Source organism: Vitis vinifera, chromosome 16 (genome assembly GCF_030704535.1).
Source record: "Vitis vinifera cultivar Pinot Noir 40024 chromosome 16, ASM3070453v1".
NCBI classification, from domain to species: Eukaryota; Viridiplantae; Streptophyta; class Magnoliopsida; order Vitales; family Vitaceae; genus Vitis; species Vitis vinifera.
In genome coordinates, this window is record NC_081820.1 from 23,397,903 (window position 1) to 23,420,100 (window position 22,198).

General features: G+C 34.8%; 2 protein-coding genes and 1 long non-coding RNA gene across 3 annotated transcripts; 1 reads left to right on the forward strand and 2 right to left on the reverse strand.

Moving 5' to 3' along the window:
• Positions 1 to 13,851: 13,851 nt before the first annotated feature.
• LOC109124267 (receptor-like protein EIX2) lies at positions 13,852 to 16,980 on the reverse strand. The gene has a single exon (XM_019226283.2). The coding sequence runs from the start codon at positions 16,978 to 16,980 to the stop codon at positions 15,742 to 15,744; it is 1,239 nt and encodes a 412-aa protein (XP_019081828.2). The 3' UTR covers positions 13,852 to 15,741.
• LOC132252550 (receptor-like protein EIX1) lies at positions 14,266 to 15,399 on the reverse strand. The gene has a single exon (XM_059743412.1). It carries the CDS (start codon positions 15,397 to 15,399, stop codon positions 14,266 to 14,268), a length of 1,134 nt encoding a protein of 377 aa, XP_059599395.1.
• Positions 16,981 to 21,103: 4,123 nt separating the features above from the next.
• Positions 21,104 to 22,172, forward strand: LOC109124250 (uncharacterized). Its single transcript, XR_002032186.2, has 2 exons — positions 21,104 to 21,358; positions 21,724 to 22,172. It is a non-coding gene; the product is annotated as an uncharacterized LOC109124250 (long non-coding RNA).
• The last annotated feature ends 26 nt before the right edge of the window (positions 22,173 to 22,198 follow it).

The following is a 22,198-nucleotide window of genomic DNA, read 5'->3' on the forward strand; positions in this document are numbered from 1 at the left end:
GAAGAGAGATTGAAGCAAGAAAAGATAGAAAATGCTTACTTGGCTTCCACATCTCAGGGATTTGGTACCAACAAGAAAAGAAAGAGGGACAATAAAGGAAAACAAACTGCAGTTTCTGGGACATCAAAGCAAAAGGAGCAAAAGAAACAAGATAAGGAGATCACTTGTTTCTTTTGCAAGAAGGCTGGTCATATGAAGAAGACATGTACCAAATACGCTGCTTGGCGTGAAAAGAAAGGTACACTTCTCAACTTTGTTTGTTCAGAAATTAATTTAGCTGTAGTGCCTACTGACACTTGGTGGATAGATACGGGTGCAACTACTCACATAAGTGTCACTATGCAGGGTTGTCTAAGGAGCCGAATGCCAACTGATGGTGAAAGATACATCTATGTGGGAAATGGCAACAAGGCTGCAGTCAAGGCTATTGGTCTTTTCAGATTACAGTTAGACTTTGAATGTACATTGGATTTGGAAGAGACTTTTGTAGTACCGTCGTTTAGACGGAATTTAATTTCTGTTTCATGTTTGGACAAATTTGGATATTGTTGTTCATTTGGAAATGGAATGGTTAGTCTTTATCTAAATTCAAATATTATTGGTACAGGTAGTCTAACAGACAAACTATATAAATTGAACATAAAGGCCACTAATGGAAATGAAACCTTGCATTCAAGTAATTATGGCATTAAGCGAAAATTAATGAATGAGAATTCATCAATGTTATGGCACAGGCGTTTGGGTCATATTTCAAATCAACGAATACAAAGACTTGTGTCAGATGGAATTCTCGATCCACTTGATTTCTCAGACTTTCAAGTCTGTATAGAGTGCATTAAAGGAAAACAAACAAATATGAAGAAAAAGAATGCCAATAGGTGCAGTGACGTCTTGGAATTGATACATACAGACATTTGTGGTCCATTTCCTACTCCTTCATGGAATGGACAACAATATTTTATCACTTTCATTGACGATTACTCGCGTTATGGCTATCTTTATTTGATTAATGAAAAGTCTCAGTCATTGGATGTGTTCAAGAATTTCAAAGCTGAAGTTGAGAACCAACTAAGCAAGAAAATAAAGGTCGTCAGATCTGACCGTGGAGGTGAATACTATGGTAGATATGACGGATCAGGTGAACAACGTCCAGGTCCATTCGCCAAATATTTGATGGAGTGTGGTATCGTTCCTCAGTACACCATGCCAGGGACTCCGAGCCAAAATGGTGTAGCAAAGAGGCGAAACCGTACTCTTAAGGATATGGTAAGAAGTATGATCAGTCATTCCACCTTACCAGAATCACTTTGGGGCGAAGCCATTAAAACTGCAGTTTATATTTTGAATAGAGTACCAAGCAAAGCAGTAGCCAAAACCCCATATGAGTTATGGACTAGCAAGAAACCTAGTATTAGGCACTTGCATGTCTGGGGTTGTCCAGCTGAAGCTAGGCCTTACAAGCCAAATGAAAAGAAATTGGACTCCAGAACAGTGAGCTGCTACTTTGTAGGGTATTCTGAAAGGTCAAGAGGTTTCAAATTTTATGATCCCTCAACTAGATCCTTCTTTGAAACGGGCAATGCTAAGTTCATTGAGGATGTTGTGTTAAGTGGGAGAGAGCCATTCAGAAAAGTGGTCTTTGAAGAGGAATTTGTTAATATTCCTATTATTACGACTGGACATGGTCATATTATGTTTAATGACACTATTCAGAATGTACAGTCGATAACAGGGATTCAAGACACACCTGAGATTCCTCCTGCTCAAGTTATGGAACCAATTCAAGTTCATCAAGAGGTAACTCAACAACCTCAAGAACCTCAAGTACAAGTGCCACTAAGGAGATCCACTAGAGAAAGGAGAAGTACAATTTCAGATTATTATGTTGTATATCTCCAAGAACATGAGTTTGACATGGGTCTGGAAGACGATCCAATTTCAGTAAGTCAAGTCAAACAAAGTTCTAATTCTGAAAAGTGGATAGAAGCCATGAAAGATGAGATGAAATCAATGAAAGACAATGGTGTTTGGGACCTAGTAGAGTTGCCTAAAGGTGTAAAACCGATTAGTTGTAAATGGATTTTTAAAACCAAGCGGGATTCAAAAGGCAATATTGTTAGGTATAAGGCACGCCTAGTTGCAAAAGGTTTCACTCAAAAGGAAGGCATTGATTATAAGGAGACATTTTCACCAGTTTCATCAAAGGACTCCTTTAGAATCATCATGGCACTTGTAGCTCATTATGATTTAGAGCTACATCAAATGGACGTTAAAACTACATTTCTTAATGGCAACATTGATGAGACAATATACATGGTGCAACCGGAGAACTTTGAGTCTAATGATTCAAAGCAACTTGTATGCAGATTAAAAAGGTCCATATATGGTTTAAAGCAAGCATCCCGACAATGGTACCGAAAGTTTGATCAAGTGATTACTTCATTTGGTTTTAAAGAGAACACTGTTGATCAATGCATATACCTTAAGTTCAGTGGGAGCAAATTCATTATCTTGGTGTTATATGTTGATGATATTCTACTTGCAAGCAGTGATGTGGGACTTTTGCATGAAACCAAGCGATTTCTGTCTAGTAAATTTGACATGAAGGATCTTGGTAATGCATCTTTTGTGCTGGGTATACAGATCCATAGGGATCGTTCAAGAGGTATACTTGGGTTATCACAAAAGGCCTACATCGATAAGGTGTTGAGTAGATTTGGCATGAGCAATTGTGCACCAGGAGACACGCCTGTAGCAAAAGGCGATAAGTTTAGTTTGCACCAATGTCCGAAAAATGAACTTGAGAAGAAAGATATGGAGAGATTTCCCTATGCCTCGGCAGTAGGAAGTCTCATGTATGCACAAGTTTGTACGCGTCCGGATATTGCGTACATTGTTGGAATGTTAGGCAGATATTTAAGTAACCCAGGTGTGGATCATTGGAAAAAGGCAAAACGGGTTATGCGGTATTTACAAAGAACTAAAGATTACATGCTCACATACCGTAGATCAAGTCACTTAGAGATCGTGGGATATTCGGATTCCGATTTCGCGGGATGTCTTGATAGTAGGAGATCCACTTCAGGCTACATCTTCATGTTAGCTGGAGGAGCAGTTTCATGGAAAAGTGTTAAACAAACACTTGTTGCTTCTTCCACCATGGAGGCAGAATTCATAGCCTGTTACGAAGCATCAAACCATGGGATATGGCTGCGGAATTTTGTCACTCAGTTACGAATAGTTGATGGGATTGAGAAACCATTGAGAATCAACTGTGATAATAAGGCCGCAGAATTATATTCTAAGAACAACCGAAGTTCGTCAAAGTCCAAACACATTGACATCAAGTTCTTGGTTGTGAAAGAGAGAGTTCAGAGTCTTCAAGTATCGATTGAACACATAAGCACAAACTCCATGATTGCTGATCCGCTCACTAAGGGTTTGTCACCCAAAGTATATCATGAGCACGTCGCACATATGGGTGTTGTACACATTGATGATGTGTCGGAATAGTGGGAGTTTGTATATTGATTTTGTGTTTATTCTCTTGATGTGATATTATGTTGTGTTATCTGTACAGACCTTGATTTTAAAGACTATTGTATTTGAACACTCTGAATTGAAATGATGACTTTCAGAAGCAGTTTAGCATCAAGTGTTGAAAGTGTTATTTGACTATCTTTTAGTCATAAAACAGGACCAATTGGAAATAGACATATTAAAGATCATATTTTATGTAATTTCCATGCTACACATCCATACTTGATCCATGTTGCTAATTTTGTTGATGTTGTGATTGATGATAGGTCAAGTTATAATTATGATTAACGAAGGCCGCTTTAATCCTATGTTAGCATAATTAGTAGACCGGATTGTTTAAGGATATTTTGAATAAGATAGCAAAGATGAGCTCAATAAAGTACTATCATGAACATTGTTTGTAATATACATGTGGTCCAAGTGGGAGATTGATAGAATAAATGTGGACCGACAATATATTAAACATTGTCTAGGATTAAGCTATCTTTTAACATGCAATTTCTGATTTAATCTTGAGTATGGGCCACCTAATGTGTAGAGCCCAATGCCATCACGGGCTTTAGATGATGGGCCTAAGGCCCGTGAGGCCCAATAACCAATGGGTATGGTCCCTAAGGCAGGAGGGTATAAAAGGGCTTTGGCTTGTGTCTTTTGTTATCATCACATCTTTTGAAAAGAACTTAACCGCTCTCTCTCCCGCTCCCATTGCCTGAGAGAATCCAGAGGTGGTGCCCTCCATCAGTCTTAGAAGATTCATACCGTCTTCATCAAAACGTCAAATATGGATTCAGGTTGGATCTCTATCCAAAGATAAAAGATCAAAGGAATGTTTTATGAATGCTTGATATACATATATCCTGTTTTGTGTTTTGGGTGATAATGGATTTAGAAATCTAACATATCAACCCATGGAGATCTGTGAGTTCTTCTGGGATCTCACCAGATAACTTATTGCTTGAGAGGTCCATGCCAGCTAGGAGGCCAAGTGTATTGTCGTACTCGTACTCTACTCCTTTCATAACCAGTATTGCTGTGTCAATTGATCCCGCATAAATAAAATCTTCATTATGAAAACGAAAGGGGGAACTTGAATTTGATTGTTTGGTCATGCTGCTGAAATTACCAAAGCATCTAGGAATGGTTCCCGAGAGATTGTTGTTTCCCAAGTCCAGGATTTGAAGGGAATCAAGGTGGCAGAGTTCAAGAGGAATACTTCCAGTGAACTTATTTGAATGAAGGACAAGAACCGTTAGACCCGGTGTATATGTAATCTCACCATCCCCTGGAAATATTTCAATGAACTTTCCATTGAAGTTCCCCATCCATGCTGGTATCGTCCCAGTGAATTCATTCTTACTAAGGTCTAGAACCATTAGACTAGAGCAATTTTTCAATGGAAGTGGAAAATTTCCGGAGAGATGGTTGTTGCGCAAGTGCAATGAACCGAGCCAAATTAAAGAACCCATGGAGCTAGGTATATGTCCCGTCAGATTATTATTTCCCAATTTTAACATCATCAATTCTCTCCAATACATCCAACAATTGGGAAGTTCTCCTGACAGAAGATTTCCTGAGATGTCTAGATACTCCAATAAATTTACCTTTTTAGTTCTCCGACACAACATAGGTGAAAGAGATCCACGGAATAAATTATTGGAGAGGTCTAGTTGTGCTACATCAGAAGGGATTGGGGGCAGTGGATCAGTGAAATTGTTTGAGCCGAGATAGATATAGGATGAATGTAAACTTGGAATACTACCAATGATTTGGTTGTGAGATAGATCTACAGTCCTAAGGAATCGAGTCCAAAACCAAGCTGGGATGACACCGGAGATTCCTGCATAGGACATGTTTAGATATTCCAAATGCTTCTGTGTTTGAAGCCATGCAGGAAATTGAGGCCCTAGAAGGCAAGACCCCAAGTCTAATGCTCTGAGTTGAAAAGGAGGAGTCCAGTTGGAGCTGACTTGCAAAGTTAACAAGTTTGAAGATGCATCCAATTTTTCTAAACTTGTTAGATTGGCAAGGTGCTTTTCAGATATAATACCCTCGAAGAAGTTTTCCCTAATTCGTAGATAACGCAAGGATGAAATTCCTCCTAATGAGATAGGAATATGACCAGAAAACGAGTTTCTATCAATAGAAAGAGAGGACAAACTTTTGAATTGGCCAAGTTCATTGGGAAAATAACCCGAAAGCCGATTCATTCCCAGGTCTAAATGTTCTAAACTTTTACATTCTCCAAGAGTATCTGGAAAAGAACCTAACAGTTTATTTCTTCTCAAGCTTAAAAACTCTAGACTTTTTCTAGGCCTATTATATGACAAATTCAAAAGTTGGAAACTACAAAGATTTCCTAGAGATCTAAAAATTTCCACTTCAAGAGCATTGTATGATAGGTCAAGATATGTGATAGAAGTGAGATTTCCAATATCATTTGGAACGATACCATGAAAATTGTTAGACTCAGTATTGAGGGATCCAAGATCGAGGTGTTCAAGGCTAGTTATATGATATAACCAATCAGGAATAGGAGAAGTGAAGTAGTTATAAGAAAGATCTAGGAATCTAAGAGAAGTCATGTTACGAAGACTTGATGGAATTGGGCCCTGAATATTGTTAAATGCTAGATTAAGAGTAACAAGAGAATTAAGATTAGCAAACCGATCAAATGATATAGAAATAAAATAATTATTTGAAAGGTCAAGGATGACTAGAGATGAAAAATTGACATGTGGGAGAGGGTCAATAGTTTGAAGCCCACACGTCGACAAGCGCAACACAGATAAAGAATGGAACTTGTTCATTACCTGTAACCAATTTGATGCTTTGCTTAGGTTCACACCTGTCATGTCAAGGAACTCTAGGAAGGTAAGACCAAAAATCCACTCAAGATCCTCAGCATTCAAATAAGAATTCCCAATGTCAAGATAATGCAACTTGGATAAATTTCCGAGTTGATGAGGAATAACACCACCAAAATCTGCACTAGAGAGGTTAAGATATCTTAAATTGGAGAGGGCACCAAAGAATTTTGGAATATTAAGGAACCCAAAGTAATTACAGCTCAAGTCCAAGTATCGAAGATGCTTCAAGTCCAACAAAGAACTACTTATCTCACCACCCAGAGAACCATGATCTGGATAAAGATCCCGTCGGAGGTTGAGCTTGAGAACATGTCCTGTTGTGTTGTGACAACGAACTCCTTCCCAATTACAACACTCTTCACTGACCCAAGAAGAGAGTCTATTTGAAGGATCATGAATGCCTCTTTTGAAGCTCTAAAGAGCTTCTCTTTCTTCTTCTCTGCAAAGAGCCTTTGGACTATGCCCAGCACAAAAACCGAACTTTGTGATTGTAGTGAAAAGAAAATAGAGCAAGAGAACCACTAAACCTCTCATGTACAACTCCATTAGGCGAGATGATTTTAGAGCACACAATGTGAAGGGTTTCAAGGATTATCTAATATTTATAGTCATTAGAGACATGGCCGACAAGACTATAGTGTTGCCTTATTCTAAAAATTTCTGATGTCGATAGGTCAATTTATTGTGTTAAAAAAGGATAGCTGTGGAGTGTGGACTAGCTGTGTATACGGATAGGTTTCGTGGAAAAGAAAATACATGAAATGGCATAATTACACTTGCTATGATGTAAGTTTAGAAAAGTATTTCCATGTTCTGCAATTTTAAGTAAAATCCAATACTATTAAAGATGACATAATTATATATTTTATTAAATATATAATGCCGATCTTGTCTCCAATAACTTGTCGGTTGGAGTTCACTCTGGCTTTGATATTTTTACAAACTAAATAATTTTTATTTAAGGAGAATCTTATTAGTATTTTATTTTTATCATTTTTCATGTTATTCAAATATATGTAAATCATTTTCTCTTATATTTTTCTCTTTTATTTAATTAGCATGTTTTAGGAACCAAACTTCATCTTAAAATTTTAGAATAAGTTCATTGCATAAATAATTAAAAAAACATTTCATACAAATGATGGTTAATACATGTATATATAAGAAAGTACAAGACATTAGTTTTTAGAAAACATTGGATAGGGATGGCAACGAGATGAGTTCAGGATGGATTATCTCCATCCCAACCTCATCCCATTTATTTATATCTATTTTGGCTCATCCCCACAAAAAAAAAAAAAAAAAAAAAAAAAAAAACATTTAAAGAGGGCAATAAATGAGAAAGTATAAGACATTAGTTTCTAGAAACCATTGGATAAGGATGGTAAAGGAGCAAGATGGATCACTCTCATCCAAATCTCATCCCATTTATTTATATCTATTCTCATCCTTGCTAAAAAAAATAAAATAATAAAATTAAATAGGGTTGGGTAGAATTGGTATAGGAAATTCCAATAATCCCCATATGCCTCATTTATTTTTTATTTTAAAAATTTTAAATATTATCTATCAATAAAGAAATATTATAAATATTTATAATTTTGAAAAGTAATATTTTATGTATGTTAAAAAATTTTGAAAAAAAACAAAAAACGAAAATAATTTTTTTATTTAGAATTACATATAATTGGGGTGGGGTAGAGTGGGAAAAAGTTGTACCTAAACTCGCCCCAAACCCATCTTGGTTTTTAAAACTTCACAAACTTGTCTTGAACCCATTTATCTTTATCCCAATCTCTTCCTATTTGGGGAGGGATGGGTAGGTATTCAAAAAAACCTATTCCATTGTCATCCCTACTATTGGACCATGATGAAATTATCATACATTTTATATTAAAGAGTAAAAATCACTTTATAAAAGTAGAGATACATGTAGTATGTACCACGCATAAATATAATGTTACACATTAATGTTATACCTATAACAGTATCATGACCTTAGCTTTCTCCGTGTGAAAAATTTTAAAATATCAAGGATTATTTTTGGTAGTAGAAGGATGACTCTCTCTTACCGTGGTTGACTTGCAAGTAATGAGAGTGACCGTGACAAAATTTTCCATGAAAAGAAGAAAAGATGATCATATGGTCTTGTCCTCTTTGTGATTTCCTCTACCATATTGCCCAACTAGTAAAAACCAATGTCATGGGAATATGGTCTGTTTGCAATTAGGCTTGGTCGTGCTTGACTAGCAAAGAGGCAAATGACAAAATCTTCTGGGTTTTCTAAGTTAATTAAAAGAAAAATGCAATTTTTCAAATGAAAATGTAATTTCTATTTCTCCGAGGATACATAAATTTGTATCTCCTCATTCAATATGCCTTATACACGAAGTAGTTTTAGGATCATCATTTTTTCTCACTAAATAAAAGAAGCTATTGGCAACAGTGATAAGTATAGCCATTAGCAGCAAAAAGAAGATCGTGCAACCTTTAATCACAGCTACTTAAAAGCCCATTAAAACTTGCTTGCATTTTATAGATGTATTTTCATCTTCATTTCCATGAAGAAAATTTGGCAATCAAAGATATAATATATATATATATATCTGTATAGAACTTCACATGTATATCTCATTAGAGGACATCTATTCCTCTATTTGCATACATAATAATCCAAATTATATGTTTTAATTTTTTGGGTCAACTTTCCACATAGTTAGGAACAAATAATGAAAAAAAAAAAGTCATCTATTGACTCTTCTCGCTACCCAACAGCAGAAGCAGACAATTGGCCTGTAGGTAGTGAGGGCACGAGCTTGACCCATAGGCTATGAAAATGAGATGGCTTTTAAAAAACTGCATGCAGAAATTGAAAGAAATGAAATTTTAAGCAACACGCCAATGTGTATATACACAGTGGACAATGATCTTTGCCCGTAGGTGGTGAAAATGAGATGGCTTTAAAAAACTGCATGCAGAAATTGAAAGAAATGAAATTTTAAGCAACACGCCAATGTGTATAGACACAGTGGACAATGATCTTTGCCCGTAGGTGGTGAGGCATGAGCTTGACCCATAGGCTATGAAAATGAGATGGCTTTTAAAAAACTGCATGCAGAAATTGAAAGAAATGAAATTTTAAGCAACACGCCAATGTGTATATACACAGTGGACAATGATCTTTGCCCGTAGGTGGTGAGGCATGAGCTTGACCCATAAGCTATGAAAATGGGATGGCTTTTAAAAACTGCATGCAGAAATTGAAAGAAATGAAATTTTAAGCAGCACGCCAACGGGGAATCTAAAGCTCAAAATGTGGAATTCCTGTTGTCAATGCAATATATATATATATATATATATATATATATATATATTTCCTTCAACACAGTGGACAATGATCTTTGCCCATAGGTAGTGAGGGCATGAGCTTGACCCAAAGGCTATGAAATGAGATGGCTTTAAAGAACTGCTTGCAAAAGTTGAAAGAAATGAAATATATATATATATATATATATATTTCCTTCAACACAGTGGAAAATGATCTTTGCCCGTAGGTAGTGAGGGCATGAGCTTGACCCAGAGGCTATGAAATGAGATGGCTTTAAAGAACTGCTTGCAGAAGTTGAAAGAAATGAAATTTTACTCAGCACGCCAATGTGGAATTCCCGTTGTCAATGCATTTGATAACGAAGTTCAGACTCATAAAATTAAAAGTTTAGAGTAAAGAGAGAAATTGAAGTTGAAGGTCAAGCCATGAAAAGCCTGGGAACTTGAGGGATTAGTTTTAAATTCAATTCAGCCGGCCGGCCAAAGCCACAAAAGGAACTTGGTTTCTCCTGTTGAGTAATGGTGTTTACATAAGTCGGCCCCTTTTCTCCCTCAATATGCCTAAGACATGGTTGTAGGGTCTTTCTAACAAGAACTGAAAGGAGTTGTTAATTAATGTGGTGATAATAAACTACAGAACTTTTGTCATGAAACAATTGCTATAGGTTCAATATCATTTGTGATTTGCTTATAAATTTATCCAGAATTGTATTTCATATCTCACTGTTAAATGTGTCTTTATTTTTCCTTCCATTACTTCATGTACCTTTTTCGAATGGATAATGATTCTAGAGAATATTTAGCAATGTGAAAGATTAAGGTAATGTTTGATAAAATAAAAAATAATTGGCAATGTGCACTTAAATCCTTTTTTCCATGGTTATTCCTTGTGCTTCAAATGTCCCTATACGTTTAGTGCCTTGGCCTCTACGCTCTGAGCGAGCCTCAACCTTGTTAAGAGTGCCTCATGTTCATCCTTGTTGTTCATAACATCGAAGCCTAGGCATTCGAATGGCCTTCTTAGGGTCATATCTTTAGGAGATACTAAGGCCACCCATGCTTTTGTATGGACGTGGCTGTAGCTGAGCTGTCCACCCTAAATTCCCATGGCAAACTTATGCTTAGGTTAGATTCTCATGTCATGTCTGATTCTTTACTTTTCGTGAAGTCTACCAGGAAATTTGCAACCATTTATGTCTTCAAGGTGATTGGCATACATGAGTCTGTTAATTATTAATCATAGCTGGTTTTAAAGAAACTTTCAGAGTTCTTGGCATTGTTATAATCCTTTTATCTGGCATTAGGATTTCGTCTTTGACAAGCAAACGTTCAGAATGAGACCCTTGGGTGATAAAATGATTATATAAATTGCAAAGGTTTAAGGAACTGCTACAACAAACCATGGCAATCAACTTTGTGGAAACTGAATGGAGTAAATTACAGTAAGATCGCAAAGTACTTGAGGTTGCAGTGAGGCAGCAACTTCATGAAAAAAGACAAGTCCAAGTGCAAAAGCTATATAATTTTTATTAATGATGCCAAGCTATAAGCCACAAATGGATAATAAATGGTGAATGAAAGACTAGAAAATGGAGTCAAGATGATAAGACTGAATATGTGAGCAGTTGAAACAAATATGAATATTGAAAGTATAAAGCGACAATGAGGTAGTGAATTTCATTATCATTGTGGAAGTAGCTTGAAAATGCTGAACTCACCTACCTCTGAAGATACTTCAGCTGTGGTTGCCAAGAAAAGTGAGTAAAGGCTAGGAAAGAAAATAAAAATTTTAAATCAAGGAACCACCTGGGGCGGATTTCATCTAGGAAGAAAGAAACATTTTATGGGTTTTGCAATAACTCAAAATTTTATTTCACAGATTGCTTCTCTTACATATACAATGACATGAGATCTGTTTGCAGTGATTAACATTTCTCTTGATTAGATGTGTTAGACTGACACTTCTATCCAAATATTTATTTTTTTGGTGTTTTTGAGTCATGAAAACTCCATGTTAGATTTATCTGAGCAACCGAAATTAATAGTCACAAAAGGAAAGTTAGGATATGAGTGTTGGGTTTCCCTTCTTTGTGGGACTCTTAAATTTACTAAATATGGTTTTGCTATTTTTGGCCAACACCTTGGTTAGCACATGACTCTTGGCATATTCAAGATTGGTTTGAAGTCTTCAAGGAAAGAAAAAGCTACAAGTCTTTTTGTCTTTTCCTTGGGTTCATTATCTTGGTCGGAAAGAAGACTTTTGGGATACCTTTTTGGTTCAAACAAAATAAAAAGAAAATCAGCCTTCTTCTTCTCTATTTTTTTTTGGTGCTACACAATCAGCAAGTTTGTTCTTCAAGTGGGTAACGTTCCTTCACTTGATATTTGGGGTTTCTTGCGGTTTGTTCTTGGAGATTTGGTTTACTTTTGTGAGGTATTTTTCCTCTTGTAATTTACACCTTGGTGTGTTTGTAAGGCTTATGCCTTTTGGCCACTTTGTAAACTCTTTTGGTGATAGTGGAAGAAACTGACCTACCGGTCGTCGTGGACGTACCTCAAGTTATTTGAGGGAACCACGTAAATCTTGTGTGCTCATTTATTTTCTGTTATTCTATTTATATTGCTTCCATTGATTTACACTTGTGGGAAAGCCTATTGTTTTTTTCAACATCTGGTATCAGAGCTGTTGGTTAATTCGATTCCGATTCGTTATATTTGTGTGTGTGAATTATGGACGGCAATGTTGGGCGTATGGTTAGTTTCAATGGCACAAATTGGGTGACTTGGAAAACTAAAATGGAAGACCTTTTGTTTTGTAAAGATTTGAATGGACCCATAGAGGGTGATAGTGGCAAACCGGAAGGGATGAAAGATGACGAGTGGAAAAAGCTAGACCGAAAAGCTGTCGGTTTTATTCGGCAATGGATTGATGATAGTGTCTTTCATCATGTCTCTACAGAAAATTCAGCACATGGTCTTTGGACCAAATTGGAGAGTCTTTATGATAGAAAGACGGCCGTGAATAAAGCTTTTTTATTTCGAAAGCTTGTGAATTCTAAATATAAGGAGGGTACTCCTATTGCAGAGCATTTGAATGAGATTAAGAGCATTGTGAATCAATTGGCCGCCATGAAAATTACCTTTGATGATGAGTTGCAAGCTTTGTTACTTCTTAGTTCACTTCCTGAAAGCTGGGAAACTTTGGTGGTCACAGTTAGTAACTCCACACCTGATGGAGTGGTAACAATGAGTCAAGTTACTAGCAGCCTGTTGAATGAAGAGACAAGAAGAAAATCATCAGGTTCTTCTCACTCCGAGGCACTTGTGATAGAAAATCGAGGGAGAGGCAGGAGTAAGAGTAAGGCTTCGCACAACCGTGATAAATCTAGAGGTCGTTCAAGCTCGATTTCAAAGAAAGATGTTGAGTGCTATTATTGTCACAAGAAAGGGCACATGAAGCGGGAGTGCAGAAAACTCAAGTTCAAGGAGCAGAACAAAGAGAAAAATTCAGAGAAAAAGCAAAATGATACAGCTGTAGTTACCGATGGTGAACTCATGATTATTCGTGATGATGTTAGCGTTAATTTGATTGGCCAAGAGACGGATTGGGTAATTGATTCTGGAGCTTCATTTCATGTTACTTCGCGGGCTGATTTCTTTACTTCTTACTCGCAAGGTGATTTTGGGAATGTCCGTATGGGAAATGAAGATGTGTCAAAAATTGTCGGCATGGGTGACATTTGCTTGGAAACAAATACTGGATGCAAATTGTTGCTTAGAGATGTGAGGCATGTACCGGATATTCGGCTCAATTTAACGGAACTGATATTTTTGCAAAAATCTGCAAGTGTGTTGTGAATACCTTAGAGAATGACTCATCCACCGATTTATGGCATAGAAGGCTTGGACATATGAGTGAGAAAGGATTGCAAGTTTTATCCAAGAAAGAGCTTCTAGCGGGGATAAAAGGTACGCCTTTGAAAACATGTGTTCATTGTTTCCATGGTAAACAAAATAGAATATCATTCCGTAGAAACATTGCATTTAGAAAATCTCATGTTCTAGATTTGATACATTCTGATGTGTGTGGTCCTTTGAAAGTTAGGACACTTGGTGGTGCTCAATACTTTGTCACTTTTATTGATGATCACTCTAGAAAAGTTTGGGCTTATACACTGAAAACTAAAGATCAAGTTCTAGATGTGTTTAAGCATTTTCAGGCCAAGGTTGAAAGAGAAACTGGTAGACAGTTGAAATGTGTCCGCTCGGATAATGGTGGTGAATATATTGGACCATTTGATCAGTATTGCACTAATCATGGCATCAGGCACGAAAAGACAGTAAAAAAGACACCTCAACAGAACGGGGTTGCAGAGAGAATGAATCGCACCATTCTTGAGAGAGTCAGATGTTTGCTCTCACATTCTAAATTGCCAAGATCTTTTTGGGGTGAGGAAATGAGGACAGCAGTTGATCTTATCAATTTGTCTCCTTCAGTTCCGTTGAATGACAAATTTGTCTCCTTCAGATCTCATGTACGCAAATTGTTGTATGACAAATTTAAATGGCTCAAAAATGATATTTTTGCCATACCTTGAGGAATAACACCAGAAAGTCTGTTCATGGAGAGATCAAGAGACTCCATTGATGTCATGGCCCCAATCTTCACAGGAATCTTCCCTTGGAGATGGTTATTAGACAGGTTCAAGAATACCAAACCATGGAGACCTGTGAGTTCTTCTGGGATCTCACCAGATAACTTATTGCTTGAGAGGTCCATGCCAGCTAGGAGGCCAAGAATATTGCTGTACTCGTACTCTACTCCTTTCATAACCAGTGTTGCTGTGTCGGTTGATCCCGATTCAAAATAACGTTCATTATGAAAAGGAAAGGGGGAACTTGAATTCGATTGTTTGATCATGCTGCTGAAATTACCAAAGCATCTGGGAATGGTTCCGGAGAGATTGTTGTTTCCCAAGTCCAGGATTTGAAGGGAATGAAGGTGGCAAAGTTCAAGAGGAATACTTCCATTGAACTTATTTGAATGAAGGACAAGAACCATTAGACCCGGTGTATATGTAATCTCACCATCCCCTGGTAATATTTCAATGAACTTTCCATTGAAGTTCCCCATCCATGCTGGTATCGTCCCAGTGAATTCATTCTTACTAAGGTCTAGAACCACTAGACTAGAGCAATTTTTCAATGGAAGTGGATAATTTCCGGAGAGATGGTTGTTGCGCAAGTGCAATGAACCGAGCCAAATTAGAGAACCCATGGAGCTAGGTATATGTCCCGTCAGATTATTATTTCCCAATTTTAACATCGTCAATTCTCTCCAATACATCCAACAATTGGGAAGTTCTCCTGACAGAAGATTTCCTGAGATGTCTAGAGACTCCAATAAATTTACTTCTTTATCAGTTCTCCGACACAACATGGGTGAAAGAGATCCACAGAATAAATTATTGGAGAGGTCTAGTCTTTCTACATCAGAAGAGATTTGGGGCAGTGGATCAGTAAAATTGTTTGAGCCAAGATTGATTGATGAAAAATGTAAACTTGGAATACTACCAATGATTTGGTTGTGAGATAGATCTACAGTACTAAGTGATCGAGTCCAAAACCAAGCTGGGATGACACTGGAGATTCCTGCATAGGACATGTTTAGATCTTCCAAATACTCCTGTGTTTGAAGCCATGCAGGAAATTGAGGCCCTAGAAGGCAAGAACCCAAGTATAAGTATGTGAGTTGAAAAGGAGGAGTCCAGTTGGAGCTGACTTGCAAAGTTAACAAGTTTGAAGATGCATCCAATTCTTCTAAACTTGTTAGATTGCCAAGGTGCTTTTCAGACATAATACCCTTGAAGAAATTTTCCCTAATGTTTAGATAACTTAAGGATGAAATTCCTCCTAATGAGATAGGAATCTGACCAGAAAACAAGTTTCTATCAATGGAAAGGTAGGATAAACTTTTGAATTGGCCAATTTCACTGGGCAAATAACCTTAAAGCTGATTCATTCCCAAGTCTAAATGCTCTAAACTTTTACATTCTCCGAGAGTATCTGGAAAAGAACCCGAAAGTTTATTTCCTCTCAACCTTAAAAGCTCTAGACCTTTTTGAGGCCTATCATATGACAAATTCGAAAGTTGGAAAGTACAAAGATTTCCTAGAGATCTTAGTATTTCTCCTTCAAGAGCATTGTATGATAGGTCAAGATATGTGATAGAGGTGAGATTTCCAATATCATTTGGAAGCTTACCTTGAAACTTGTTAGATACAATGTCAAGGGATCCAAGATCGAGGTGTTCAAGGCTAGTTATATGATATAACCAATCAGGAATAGAAGAAGCAAAATTGTTATAGGAAAGATCTAGGAATCTAAGAGAAGTCATGTTACGAAGACCTGATGGAATTGGACCTTGAATATAACTGGATGCTAGATTAAGAGTAACAAGAGAATTAAGATTCGCAAACCAATCAAATGATGAAGACATAAAATAATTAATTGAAAGGTCAAGGATGACTAAAGATGAAAAATTGACATGCGGGAGAGGGTCAATAGTATGAAGCTCACAATAAGATAAGCGTAGCACAGATAAAGAATGAAACTTATTCATTACCTGTAGCCAATTTGATGTTTTGCTTAGGTTCACATTTGTCATGTCAAGAAACTTTAGGAATGAAAAACTAGAAATCCATTCAAGATCCTCAGCATTCAAAGAATTTCTATGGTCGTAATAAGAATTCCCAATGTCGAGATAATGCAACTTGGATAAATTTCCAAGTTGATGAGGAATAACACCACCAAAACTTGCAGTAGAGAGGTTAAGATATCTTAAATTGGATAAGGAACCAAGGAATTTTGGAATATTAAGGCTCCCAAAGTCATTGCAACTCAGGTCCAAGTATTGAAGATGCTTCAAGTCCAACAAAGAACTACTTATCTCACCACCCAGAGAACCATGATATTGATAAAGATCCCATCGGAGGTTGAGCTTGAGAACATGTCCTGTTGTGTTGTGACAACAAACTCCTTCCCAATTACAACACTCTTCACTGGCCCAAGAAGAGAGTCTGTTTGAAGGATCATGAATGCCTCTTTTGAAGCTCAAAAGAGCTTCTCTTTCTTCTTCTCTGCAAAGAGCCTTCGAACCATGTCCATCACAACAACCGAACTTTGTGGCTAGAGTGAAAAGAAAATAGAGCGAGAGAACCACCAAACCTCTCATGTACAACTCCATTAGGCTAGATGATTTTAGAGCACACAATGTGAAAGGTTTCAAGGATTATTTAATATTTATAGTCATTAGAGGCATGACCCACAAGACTATAGTGTTGTCTTATTTCTAAAAATTTCTAACATTGAGAGCTCAATTATTGTATTAAAAAAGGATGGTTGTGGAGTGTGGACTAGTTGTGTGCATGGATAAATTTCATGTAAAAGAAAATACATGAAATGACATAATTAATTACATATGTAAAATGAATCCTATTAGTATTTTTTTATTCTTATCATTTTCCATGTTATTTAAATATGTGAAAATCATTTTTTTTTTATATTTTTCTCATTTATTTAACTAGTATTTTTTAGGAACCAAACATGGTATTAAACTTATATAGAATAAGTTTATTACATAAATCATCTATAAAAAAAATTCATACAAATGATGGCTAATAATATATATATTATTGAATTATTGTCCATAGAAGGATGACTCAACTCTCCTGCCGTGTTTGACTTGCAAGGAATATTGAGAGTGACCGTGACAAAATTTTCCACAAAAAGAAGAAAAAATGACAATATAATCTTGTCCTCTTTTGTGTTTGCAATTAGGCTGGGCCATGCTATTCAACACCAATTAATCACCCAATCTATTTATATATTCATATCTGCATAAAATTAAACTTCACATATACATCTAATTAAAGGACATTTATTCCTCTATTTGCATACATAATAATCCAAATTATATATTTTAGTTATTTGGGTGAATTTTCCATATAGTTGGGAACAAGTAATAAAAAATAATGAAAAAAAAAGTCAACTATTTATCTTCCTTCATGATCATGGATAGAGCAAAATAAAACTAGGAAAGAATTCAAATTCTTTTATTTGGTTGGGAGGAAGAATATTAAAGGAAAAGTTAAATTTGATCAGAATTATGTAAAACAATATATGTATTTTAAAATTCTTTATTATTTATATGACAACAAAAAAAACAAATTTTAAAATCATGTGGAAAAAAATTATTAATATATAAACATATTTATAAATAAATAAATATTTATTTATTTATTTTATTTCTTTAATTTTTTTTATTTCATTTTTTCCACTGTGTATACCTTCATCTAAAATAAGTAAATATACATTTCAACCCTTTTATATAAGAAAAATTCAATCTCTACTATGTATTGATATAATCCACTTCTAAAATTAGGTTATATGAAAACATTTTAATTGAGTACTTAAAATAAAAACTCTCCATCCATCCTCTTTATTTCTTTTTTTTTTTCTTATTTTAATAAGTTTTCAATTAATTCAAATCATTAAAAAAATCCTTAATAAATAAATTTGTAACATTTCATATAACTTATTATTAAAAGTCATGTTCAAAAAGTTATTAAAATAAGGAAGGAAGAAGATTAAAAAAAAATTAAACTTTTTATTTTATAATAGTAAAAAAAAAGTTTAAAATACTTTTTAGTATAAAAAAAATTAAAATAGTGAATCTATTTATTTTAAATGGTATTTGAATCATTAAATTATTTACTTCTAAAATGTAAAAGATAAAAATAAATGTAAAATATAATTTTTATTTATTTAAATTAATATTTTTTAAAAAAGTATTTTCCAAAATAGTCTTTGGATCATTAATATAATTTTTATTTATTTATAATTTAAAAATAAAAAATAATGTTAAATTTTCAATTATTTATAAAAGAGTTTAAAAAAATAATGAAAAATCTAATATAGTTAAATAAGAAAGAATAGTGGCAAGTAGTAGGATAAAAACAAAAATGAGTCAAGTGATATTTTTGTTAATTATTATCACATAATTACAGATGATTGGAGGATTTTATCTTAATTAGAGAGAGAGAGAGAGAGAGAGAGAGAGAGAGAGAGAGAGAGAGAGAGAGAGAGAGAGAGAGAGAGAGAGAGAGAGAGAGAGAGAGAGAGAGAGTTTAAAATATCAAGAATTATTTGTGGTTGTAGAAGCATGACTCTTTGTCCCATTTTCTCCAATTTTGTTGAGCATTAAAATTTTTGAAATTGAATTATTGTCCTTAGAAGGATGACTCAACTCTCTTGCCATGCTTGACTTGCAAGTAATGAGAGTGACCGTGACAAAATTTTCCATGAAAAATGCAACAAGGCAATCTAACACGTCTTTATGCTGGGGGGTCATCATAGAAACAGTACACTCACTATTTATTATATTAAAATAAATATATTTGATAAATAATTAAAATATTATAATTTTTTTTTAAGTAGAAAAATATAGGATAAGACAAAATAATATCTAAACCCACCCGAATCCAACCCGAGTATTAAAAAAATCTCAAACCCACTGCAAACGTGTATTCAAATTTCAAATTTGTCCTACGGAGTGGAAAAAACCCGCCCGGGACAGTTGCCAAATCTGACTAGCAAAGAGTGTGGAAAGATTTTCAGTGGTTGGATTTGGCTTTTTAGGCGTTAGGTTTAGTGGTTGACTTGGAAATGTGATGCGCATTATTGAGGATGCGCAATATATCTATAGAAACTTAGCCCAATCAACAAGATGGGGCTGTGAGTGGAGAAAAAAGCTATGAATTCTACTCATATTGTCGATGAAAAATTTGAGAAGAAACATGATGATGTTTTTGGTATAGTTGATAAAAAATTTATTGACTATTAAATTTTACATTCTAAATGTTTTTTTTTTCATGTGTTGGTATAAGAAGTGGTTTGATATCTATAGGAATGTAATGCTAATATTATTTAAGTGGGCAATGATTCAAAATTTAAATTCATAGTGATTGGTACCATAAAAGTGAGAGTGCTTAATGGTGTTGTAAGGACATCGAGTAATTTTTTTTTCTCGGTGAAGAATGATATTATAAATTTCAACAAAAGTGCTTTGATAGCTATGAAAGGGGAAAAGATGAAAAAATTATGTACTTTAATTGGAAAGATAATTTACGGTAGAGCTCTTAAGGTGGAGTCATGCCATGAAGAGTCTTTTACTGGTGTTAAAGAAATTTTCAAGAGTAGATGAACATGATAAGATGATTAGAACACTATTTTTCGGCTAAAAGTACCCATTGACATAAGGATGAAAGCAATTTCAAAATAAATAAAGTAATGAAGAAGACAAAGGCGGTTTCTAGAGTCGGGTTCAATGAGAGTTTGAACTTGACATATGTTTATTCTCATTAAATGTATAGGATTAAGAAAACTTAAGTCGAGATGGAGATTGTTGGTATTTAACTGAAACTATTTATTTTTAATTTTTAAGAAAGTTAATATTTATAGAAGTTGTATTTTTGTAAATTATTTATTAACAAAAAGTAATTGGAGCCGTTTGGAGCAATAAGAAAATTGTTTGCTAAGTTTGTAACTAGATGCATAAAAATTCATGCATATTTCAATATCATTAAAATTAGTTAAAAACTTTTGCATTTTCCAATTATTTCATTGTTATATAAAAGAATTAAAACAGATGAGATGAGTTTAAAGTGACATACAAAATAAATAATTAAATTTAAATTTATAGTTTTCTTTTTTATTTTATTATTTTTACTTTTGCCTTTATTTTTTTCTTTCACATTTTTTTAAGAACCAAACATGAACTTTATATGAAATTCCCCATAAAAATAAATAATAAAAAAAGTAAAAAATCGTAAGTTAATGAATCACAATACTAAAAGTGTGTTTAACAGTGATTACATCAAACTTTTTTAATATTTTTAACATTTGAAAATTTTTATCTTTTTAAGTGTCAGAAGGATAAAAAACGCTTTCGACAATCATTGTTAAACAGGCTTTAAAGATCTATCTTAACTAACCATTCCCTTCCATAATTACCATATTTTTCATAAGTAAGATGAATTTTACAAATACACAATGTTATTCACAATGGAAGAAATATCAAATATAAAAACTCATGTTTCTTCAAATTAGGATATCATTTCGAAGTTTTAGCGATGAGGCTTTGGTAAAGTAGATTGGGGCTGTGTGAGGGAGAGTAGAGACGAAGTGACTCGATTTGGGTCTTTGACACGTTTTTATTCCATGCCATGTCATCCTCCAGCTTGGTATCCAATTCAGATACTCATTGAAGCTTAGGCGTGAAACTCTTCAAAGGGGATTGTTCTTCAACTTTAGCCTTTTTTGTATTGCCACTAACCACTAAATAGGCGGATTTTAGAAAATGAATACAGTATTTTTTAAAATATGATAATTAAAAAATTATTTCCAATTCCATGACAATTTGTATGATTTTTTTTTTTTTAATACATCATTGGAAAACACAAGAAAACGACGTCGTTCGAAGCAGAACTGTAAAGCGCCCTTCGGCCTAGCATCGACTCTCTTCACTGCAATCGGTGGCTTTTGCGGTCTCTCTCTAGCTCTAGGTATCAGATCTCTTCGTTTATTAAAATTTTTCTTTGTTTGTTTGATGAGAAACTAAAAGAAAATGAGATAGATGGAATGTTCTGAATCCTAAAGTTTTCATCATTTACACCTGGTGGAAACAGAATCTTCCCCTAAATTAGCGTTGTATGAGTATTTAGCTGAATTTAGAATTTTCAATTTCTTTTCTTTTCCTTAATTTTATCAGCACCCAAGCAGTCATTTAGGGTTTTTCTGGCTTGAGATATTGGCATTTGATCTATTTGATTTTTATTCTAGTTCAGAAAAATGTAAATATATTTGCTAAAGAATTAGAATAACCAAAAATTGATCATGGAATTGAGCTAAAAATTTTCCGGTGCTGCAGAAACTTCAAAAACAAAAAAGTTTGTGTCTCGTCTTAATTCACATCCATATTTAGCGTTGTTGGGTGAATTCATCAATAAGGAAAAATGCAGTTCTTTGGAGGGTCGGAGATCAGCCCATTGCCGCCGCTGCCAACAGCATCGGGAAACAATGCCCACATAATGTATGTGTTTAACAGGAATGGGGTGTGCTTGCTTTACAGGGAATGGAATCGCCCTCTTAGGACTCTGAATGCCCAGCAAGACCATAAGCTCATGCTTGGTCTCCTTTTCTCTCTGAAGTCCTTAACAGCTAAGATGGATCCCACTAGTTATATCTTCTTCCTAGTCTTTTATTCGAATTGGAACTGTTTTCGGGGTGTTTAGGTGTTTTGTGGAAATGGAATTACTTGATTTTGTATTTGGATAACTTTTGAAAGCATAAATTCATTGTTTGGAATACAATTATAACATATATGTAAGAAGAAAGAAATCAGG